Source organism: Athene cunicularia (assembly GCF_003259725.1).
Source record: "Athene cunicularia isolate RWA chromosome 3 unlocalized genomic scaffold, athCun1 chr3_part1, whole genome shotgun sequence".
In the NCBI taxonomy this organism is placed as follows: Eukaryota; Metazoa; Chordata; class Aves; order Strigiformes; family Strigidae; genus Athene; species Athene cunicularia.
In genome coordinates, this window is record NW_020799097.1 from 77,216,094 (window position 1) to 77,226,208 (window position 10,115).

Below are 10,115 nucleotides of genomic sequence, written 5' to 3' on the forward strand. Positions count from 1 at the left end.
GGGGGGGGGGGGGGGGGGGGCTGGTGTGAAGACACAGCTCCCCAACACCTGAATTGCATTATCCCTCAGTATTGTGGCTCCCACACCACCTCCACAAGCACCACCTCCTGTTGAATTTGCTGACATCCCCATCACAGAACTATGCTTCATTTGCTCCTATTTCTGCCAAATCGAGACTATTTAGACTGAAATTTTTAATGCCAGAAGACTGCCTCAGGCTCAATTCTTTTGCAGACTTTCAAGCTTGACTGGTTCAGCTATTTCTGAAAAGAAAGTGAGAAGAAAAATACATACGTTGCTTAGATCAAGAACAAAATCCTTCCCCAATTCTCCCAAATAAAACACTCCTTTGCAACCCTGACACCAATACAGAGGACAGAAATCTGTAAAAGTCTTGTTGCTTGGGGAAAGAACAGGGGGAAAAAAAAAACAAAAACAAAAAACAACAACAAAAAATATCTCAGAGTCCTAATTCCTGCCAGCGTCATGCAGGCAGGTCCAAAACTTGCCTTCTGAAACTGCAGTAGGTAAGTCTCTTTAAATGACCAGAAATGACCAAGAGGCCTAGACTGCTTCAAATTTCCTTTCAAGCCCAGACAGAAATCATGTCCAGCTGGTTCTGTTTTCCTCTCCTCAGAAAACTGCTGCTTCAGGAGTTAGTTTGACAGTGGTTTCTCTGTATGCAATCACTTGCTCAAAGGTGCATTCCTAGCCATTACCTGTTCTAGATTTTGAAGATGTAAATTCTTATAAATTACATACTTTCTAGAGTACAGTTTTCATCAAGGTTTCTTATAAAGACATCTATGTACTTGCAGTTAAATCCTGTGTGTTCAAAAGATTACAGTTATTCCTTCACACCAATTTATAGCTGGAAGACAGATGACCCCAAAGCAGGTGGTTGCCTAGAGAAACAGACTGGCATATGTAGCAAAACAGTCTTTCCCCCTGCCCAATCTTGCCTATACCAGAGCCCCAGAGAGAGGCAGATGAATGGTCCTGCAAAATGCAAGGTAGGGGTCTCAGGGTAGCAGCTGGCCCCACATATGCAGAAGTGATAAACAGAGCATTCTCGAGTCTGCCTCATCCCTCGAGTCCCTTGACAGCTGCAGCAGTAACACAAGCCTGGCTTTCCAGAGCTCTGCCCTGACCTGGTGTTCCAGCTCTAATCTATTCTCCTCCCCTTGTCATGTGGGGAAGATGCCTGGCTTGAATAGCCCCAGGTCTTCATACTTAGTCACCTCTCATCCTCATATCCAGTCAGCAGCTTTGCTGGCTCCAGACCACAACAGCTCTAGGCAGCTTAACAGTCTGAGGCAGAATAGGTTGAGAAAAACAGAAAGACTCCTTTCCCATACCCAGCTTCAACAGCACCCCTAGAACTGCCAAGCTAAAATATTTTGCTTTTCTATCCCAGTCTTCACAATAGTGAAATGAAGATTCATTAGTGTTTACTTATGAGACAAAGCAGCGTCAACAGTGGTCACAATGGGCCAGCCAATGTCATATACAAAATCAGAGCCCTCATGAACCAAACACCTAGGTCTTTGCAAACCGATCCAAGGAGGCTGGCTCCAGCTGACAACTGAGTGAACCTGTACCTTCTCTGCACCAGATATAGGAAAAACATTCCATATATATACACACACCCCCACCCCATTAGTGAGTTATCGAGAAAACAAAACACAAGAGAAACTCTAGCTACTCATTTAAACCAGGTCCAGAAGTGAACTCCCATGCCTTCCATACTAATATATTTGGAGAGGACTATCCCTATCTTTCTCTAACAACATCCCAGTCATGACAGAAGCAGAATATTTGCCAGATCAGGAACATTTCTATACCTTAGCACACAGGCCCTGCAATAGTCACATTAGTAATACACAAGTCAGTCAAACACCACTAGAATTCCCCACGCTCCTGAGGGCTGACAAATATAATCACTGAGGACAGGAACTGTGACATTGAATAGTAGAGGAGGTGTGTGCAGGAGATGACTTAAAAACCCTTCCAGTCTGAAGGGTTCCAGCCCCCCACCCAAAATGGACAGGCAGCATCACCAAGATATAGCAGTCCCCCAACTCAACAAGCTGCCTAGGTCCCTCAGGACACCATAGACCACAAGCATGCATATGATAAAGCTCATCTTATAGACATGCGTATGAAATATATTGCTTTTTATAATATAGGAAAAAACACCAGCAACATCATAAAGATCACAAGATACCTTGCCCATATGTACAGCTTGCATATGTGTGAATATACAGAAAGACATCTAAGAGGTCTACACTCTCAAATTCTTTTGGTGCTACATATCTTTTCATTCTGCTCTCCTTTGTACCAGTGACTCAGTCATGTGTCCCCTAAGGACAGAAACATCTATTGGTGGTGATGGGGAATAGGCAAACACATTCATCACAATCTATAACAGAGCAATATTCTGCCAATACTGCAGTCATTACCAAATGATTTTTCACAACACGGAAAAAAATTAAAGAGCCTCCCCCCCTTTTAATGCTATAAAGAACATACGCATTTCCATGAATCATACGATCAGCATTTACAGCACCAGATCCCTATAAGAGCGTGCATCAGCTGAAGTCGTAAATTGTTTTGCTTAAGTGCTTTTCTCCTATTAGTAGAGATTGTATTTTGCTCTTAAACAGAGAAACTCTAATTACTCTTTTTAATAAAAATATTTTTCTCTGCCAGAAGGTCATTCAAATCAACGTTTTTTACTAGCTTTTCATTCTCCTGTCGATTCAATTGCTGAATTATCATTTACTACAAGCAATAATTTTCATATCCATTCAGTAAATCAAACAGCTTACATGATGTTGAATTTTCTATGCATACCAATTTCAAAGACCATCCCAAATTCTATGTTATTATGCTATAGGAGGAACACTTCTGTCTTTGCATGATTGTTTCTGACAAAGTTTTCAAGAAGAAACCAAGTTGCACAGATAAATGTACATGGAAGGACACACACACATTAAGCAGCTGTCCGTTCTTTCAAAGTTCAGTAAGCAACAAGGTTGTGAAATGTACTGTTACCAACCAATTTTTGCTGGTCCTGAAAATAAGTTCTTTTAGGAACCACTGAGTAATACTGTGAGCTTGAAACAACATGCCAGTTTTCAGTCACTCTCAAGGACAATGATGTTTCCAACACAGCCATTAAAGGCTTAACTCTGAAACCACCCTTCATGTACATAAAAAGCATCATCCACTTGTCTCAGAGCTGCTGGTGCCTACACAAATAACAAGCTGAGTAACGTCTGATAAGGTGTTTGACTGCTACTTCAGTACATTATATTGTAGAGTATTGAAGCTCTGGAGGGGATGTTCACTGCAATAATCAAATTCAATGTCATTCTTCAGTAGATACTTTTTCCTGGAAAACACAGGACCATCCTGATTTATTTTCTGGAACTTGTCAATTTAGAGCATTCTTTCATATACAAAATTAAAAGCATTTATTTTAGCTACTCAGTTGCACCAACACCTGCACAATATTCATGTAGGCTAGCCATCAGGTAGATTGTTGTAAATTTCTATTCATAAAAGTAAGAAGGGATCTATGGGTCCTTTTCAAAACTTCCCTCCAAAAAACTATTGTTATGACAGTGGCCACATAAGCAAAGGAAGAAATCATTAGCTGAATTCCATATCTGACTATCACTGAAGAAAGAAAGAAAAAAAAGAAAACAAAAAAAACCCAACACACCAAAAAAATCAAAACCCAGAAAATATCCATTAATTCTCCCTAGCCACAACTCAAAGACATTGTTCACCCAATTAATCTTCAGATTATTGGAGATTACATTATTTTCCTTTTTTTAACCACAACACTGCCTGTTTACATGAAACAGTCATTAAAGAGGAAAGGAAACAAAATTCTGAACACTAACTAGGCTATAGTATAAATCTGGTAATCTGGAATCATACAGGCTATTGATTCCTGTGACTTAAATCAAAACACAAGACCAGTCTGAGTCAAGTTTCTGTCCTCCTATGTTCATGCACTTGCTTGATTCCCAGGTATGCACGCATAGATCCACTTGTTTTGGGGTGCCCCCCCCCTCTTAGCATTTAGAAAAAGGCCTCTAACAAACTGAACTAGCATATAACTCTCAGGAGGACTGCAGATATTTTCACCAATTTTGCTCCACACATTACCACAAATAAAACCATAGTTTGTTGAAACTACTCCACTCACCTCCAGAGAAATAACATGAACCATCAACATAGGCAAGTCTGTGGATCCTATACAAAAAAAAAAAAAATCTCTGTTGTGTGGCATCATACAGAAACATCTTTTTATGAGAGAGGAAGTTGCTATGGGACTCCCAAGACTATCAATGAACTACTGCTATTTGCACGTTGAATTATGCTCATCACCTTCTTGGTTGCAGCCACCTTCACTTTATCACTTCAAAGCAGTAGCTCAATTAGATACATTTTCAGAAACTACATTAAAATAAAGTCTAGCATAATTCACCTTTCTCTTGTACTTCAACCCACATTAATCAGTTGGGTGCTTTCAGTCCTACATGCAAGAGTATAACAGAAAATCCACAGTTATTATATCCTAGTGGAATTATGACCGTTTGATCAGATATTGCTGGTAGTAAGTAGTATATATTCCATGAAAAGAGAAAATTCTTTTCAGTTCATAAGAAACCCCAGATAAACAGTTCAACTGCATAACTGTGACGTCAATGTTTAAATGCTGGAAATTTACTCCAGAGTAAGAGGTACAACCAACCATCTGCATCTGTGTAGGTGCCAAAAAATCAGTGAACAATGCACCAGGTCCTAACTTGCACCTACCTAAACGCAACTGTCTTCTCTTATACCCCTTTAAAATTTCTTTTAGTCCAAATGCAATCAAATTGAACATTTTATTTTGAAGCAGCATACTACAGATATCAATATAAAATTCCATACACGTGAAAATATACTGCATGCAAAACTCCAATCGACTAAAACTGACAGTGCCCTACACTAGAATTGAGATGCTCTGCAGAATAAACTGATTGTGCTTCTGATCAACCACTAATAAACTGTGTGTATGAGTAGCCAAGATGAGGAGGGAGAAGTGAGAAAAACAGTATATATATTTTCATCTAAGTGTTTATATGTTGCCAAATAGAATCCATAAATAACACAGACACTAAAGAACACAGTTTGTTAGTTCATTACCATAGCACTCAATACCTAGCTAAATATAGCACATAATAGAAAAATATTATCTAAGGGTAGTTTTCAGCTAAACCCAAGATAGTTTTAGACAGAGTTCTACTTGAAAGTATGTTTTTTGAGATGTCTCCATATCTCTGCTGAATTATATGGCTATAGTTGAAAACAGAGTGCAAATACACAACCTACATGTAAAATATACACACATCATCTTTTAATATCAGCTTTAAATGAGCAGCAGTCAATAAGCAGCATTCTCTCTCTCGCACTGCAAAAAACTTAGAGAGGACTAAAATTGCTTGACAGATTCAGAATATACAGTACCACAGAGTCAAGAAGGAAGGATGAAAGGCAGCATAACACAACAGGGTGACAGAACCTGTAAACTGCAGCTGTAATCAAACTAACCCATGGAGCATGCTGGTTGAGTACAGGTTTGATGATTTTCATCATGTCCCAAACCACAAGCCAAGAATAACATTACATCAAGAGAACAGTCTGAGGCATCTCAGAGCAAAGAAAACAAGGCTGACTGCACAAAAACAATGCAACTGTAAAACTTTGTCATCAACCTAATTAAAGCAAGAACAGCAGCAGGAAAAAAAGCATTTTACCTTTTTAAGGAAAAATTTCTGGAACTTCTTGTGAGGCAGCTTTATCATTTTTTTTCAGCATTCAGGGTACAGGTCAGACACTGCAAGTACTTGAGCCATTCTGCAGGGGTTTGACACCTTTCGTCTTCTCTATTAACTCGCTGCAGCCAGCTTAGCTCAACGCGTCACCAGACGACAGCCCAGCCCAGCCCCAGATTAAAAGGCAAGAGCTAGGCTGGATCTCATCTTTGACTCAAATGAGGAAGCTATATACAGACACTCCAGCTCCAGCCGAAGCCTACAGCCGTGTTGTCAGCACAAAGAAGAGAACAGGTATGAGGTCTGCATCTCTTCCTAGAAAACCTGCAAAGTTAAGAAAGGTGCTTATCCAGAGGCAAGAATTTACAGGAGAATGTAAGAGGTACAGAGATGCTCAGTATCTCGCTGATCCTTTCAAACGCTGTGCTACAGAAGAAACTCATTCAACCTCGAGGACTCTGGAAGCTACCCAGCACTGCCCGCTGAGTGCAGTTTGCCACCTCGCACCTGTTAATTGTGCACATTGTATGTGACTCAGCTGAGCACAGGAAAGACTGAGCACAGGAAAGAGCCTGTCATTTATGTTTTCTTTAAATTGCTCGGAGACTTATTTCCTTTGAAGAGTTTTCAGAAAAATCTCTATGAAGAAAGAGATCACACACAAAGATGTTATATACAGATACACATGGAGGTATTTATAGCATGTACCAATGCTGAGTTTGATTCAATGCCATAGGAACCAGAGATCATGGGTATTGCTGCTTTCCCTTTGGGAACCTGCAAGCAAAGTTCAGCTCCAGATTTGGAAGGAAGGGGCTCAACAGCACAACAGTGATGCTGTGTCTCCTGGGCCACTGATGTCCTAAACCAGCAAGGTGCTGTAGGACAACCTGTTCTGGGACAGTGTGCACTCCCAATTATGCCAATGGGATAATTGCTATATTTAAGGATGGCACACACAGTGAAGCAGCTAGCTGAATCGGTTTCAAACCACTTCATGATCAAGCTGCCTCCCTGACCAGTACTGCAGTGCTTCAAGAGTTAGCGTGTATGAGGCTACACAGAAACATATTATGAGAATTTCTTCAAAACAGTCAGTCACTCCTAAATCTCCATCTCTTGTTTTAATACTACAAATATTGTTTCACAAAAGCTGCAGATGAAAAAAAATCCCAACAAACTCAAACCTGTAATAGTTCATCTCTGCCATTTGCATCATTCTCTTACCACAAGAGCTGTATTTGTTCCTATGCCTTCTTGCTGTCCTGTTCTTCAGGAGCTTAAGTATCACAAACACTCTCAAATGTCACTGCCAAGTTCCACTCCTATGGAGGCATATATATTTAACCTCCAGTAAGTGGCAAGGCCTAGGGTGAGCCAAGGAAACTGGAGTTTTGAAGTTAGCTGCAGAGTTTTGTATTTAAGGGAGGGCCAAATATGACAGGCAAATCACAGCTGCAGCAAAGTGCAGAACCAAACTGAGAACTGATGCCACTGTGCACCAATGAGAAATTCCAAGTCCTACCAAAAACACACACTGACAACATCACAGAAGAGAGGTGTCAGAGTATTGGTCATGAGAAAAACACAGATCCAGGCAGCCACGGAGATGAACCAACAGCTGAAGGTAAGCAGTAGACCTGGTAAAAGCATTTAGAAGATCTTCTGGCCATCAGGTGTTCAGCCTGATGGTGGAGAATTGCAGACAAGTTTTCTGAGAAGCATCCTATACCAGAAAGGTATCTGTCTAGAAAATGCCAAGATGATGATTCCAAGTTCCGTTTCAAGAAATGGTTACTAAACTGGCAACTGGGGAATCTGAGCAGCAAGACAGGGGTTATTTATTTGGTTTATATTTCTTTTACGCTTGAAACCTTTGGATGCAATTTTGATAAAAAAGACAAGAACATCATTTTTTAGAAAAGTGTCACTGTGCAAGGTGGAAAAGAATCCAAGATACTTGTAAAAACAGGATGGTGAAAACACCATAAAAGCCACCTGCACACATACAGCAGGGATATAAAACACAACCCTACTATCTTTCTCAATAGTTTCTACTATAAAAGAGAAAGCTGCTTTTTTCCTAACTTGGAACTCTTCAAGTTACATGGTTAAAAAACCCTGCAATTTTGAACTATGCATTACCAAGAATCATATTACTTTTAAATTCAAATTCACAATTCTTACTCCACCAGGATATGCATCATTCCTTAGTATCTCAACTTCCAGCTATGAGCTTACCAGAGTCAAACAGCACTGACATAGTGTTTCAGTTCCCCAGACTGTAATTATTTGGCTGCGTTTCTATTTCTGCACTCATATCCATAGAGGATGCAAAGTTCTCCTCAATATATGCAAATCAAAATACTTTGAAAAGACTCTTAAAAAAATTTCATAATACTTCCTTTGACATATCATCATCCCAGTCTTTAGATTCATCTAGTTCTTCAAAGTATTATCTCAAGTTAAACAATTTGATTTAAGCTGGAAGTACCATAAAGACATTCTTTTTATGCCTTCTAACACATAACCCATTTTTGGAAAACAGCTGCATTACAGGTAAAGGTAGACTTTCAGCTATAATTCTGTATTTCTGGGATTTTTTTTTTTTTTAAATCAGGAAAAGCATTGAGGAATTAAGACATACCTTAGCATTATTTTTAGGTATTTATATGTATCTGAATACATTCAGAATTCTTTCATCGTTACTATGGTAGATAATTGCTTTTTGTTAAATGTGGCAGACCCAACACATACAGTCTCTGCTTATTCACAGTTCTTTCAGCTAAATGCAACATTTACAAACAAACAAGTCCTCCAAACTCCACATGCATAACATCTTTACATCCAGGCACTGCTACTAGCCCTTTCAAGTCTGCGTGCTCTTTTAGGCTACATGAGCTTTGCTTAGACAATTTAAATCAAAGATGCTTCATCCATCAGTGAATGCTTACCTCCTCTTTCTGACCTAACCAACAGAAGAAACACCATATTTCTTTTAATGCAGTATTTTTTGTTTTGTTTATGAACTACACAGTTCTTAGCAGGCCTGCTCCCATCTAATACTAACTCTCATGGAAAAGATGGCATTAGCATCCCATGCTAGCCAAGACTGAAGAAGGAATAATGTATTACATGGCTGTATTTAGTTTTGCATATATAGCATCTATTACAGTGGTTTATATTACAGACAAATATAGCTCACATTTTTCTTTAAGTCCAGTGTTACTCTTCACTATAACCAATATTAAAGAGTTCCATACAAAGGTAGATGGTATCAGAGATACCCTTTTTTATGCCTATTTAAGTTACCTTTCTTGGTAAGTCAGACCTGAAAAGATAAATCATCCTCCTGCTTTAACTCACACAGGTAAGACAAAAGCATAAGAGGAAGCACAATTTGAAAAAAATAATGTTAAACTATTTTATCAGTAATTCTAACCAAATATCAGTCCCTGTAGCTGACAGTTCTCCATTTTACCTTCTCTTCTGATTTACAAATTCACAAACTTACAAAATGCCAGAAGAATTGCTAAAACAAGCCAGTTTCTTCCCTGGTTAGTTGACCCCTTGAAAAAAATTAGTCAATAAATTAGTAAATATCAGATCAAATCCACCAGTATTAGCTTGTGCTTAGACAAGGGACTCTGAAATAATTTCTCAAGATTAAGCTGGACACCCTAAACAATAAACGTTACCTTTAAGAGCAACAGCTTCTACCATGCAACTCATGGTAACCCTAACGCTGCACATCTCTACCGGGAACATCTGGTCAGGCCCCAGTTCTCTCAAAGGGAAGGCCCACCAGCTCCACTGTCAGTCACAAGGCTTCCCATCCAACACACAGAAGCCCAGTTCCTGACACAAGGCCCTTATGAGCAAGGAGAAGAATTTTCCCCAATGTCTGACCACTGGACCAAGCCATGACAGCAGCAACAAACCAGTAGCTTTAGGACTGAAGTTCTATTTCTTACAGCCCTACCAGCAAACTCATAGCAAAGGCATCATGGCAGCTACCAACACTGCCACTGGGGTCCAAAGGTCTTTGCTCATGGTGCTATTAATCTACATACTCAAAAAGACAAAACTGAAGGTTTTGTCTAGTTCTCCTCCTCCGTTACTTGAGGTCAATACACAGATGAGTGAATTCTTTCCTTCATGGTACAAAAAAAGATTTCTCTTGCACTCCAGAGAACTTCCTAGTGCAAACCTATTCAAGATAACGGGAGCTACACACCAAATAAACTGATATTGCTCTCTTACAGATCATTAATAACT

General features: G+C 39.5%; 1 protein-coding gene across 1 annotated transcript in view; it reads right to left on the reverse strand.

Moving 5' to 3' along the window:
- Positions 1-5,882, reverse strand: part of RPS6KA2 (ribosomal protein S6 kinase A2) — a 286,123-nt gene extending 280,241 nt beyond the window's left edge. Inside the window, exon 1 of the mRNA XM_026846441.1 lies at positions 5,820-5,882. Coding sequence (XP_026702242.1) covers positions 5,820-5,867 — 48 coding nt within the window. The 5' untranslated portion in view covers positions 5,868-5,882. The remainder of the gene's footprint in view (positions 1-5,819) is intronic.
- Between the last annotated feature and the right edge of the window lie 4,233 nt (positions 5,883-10,115).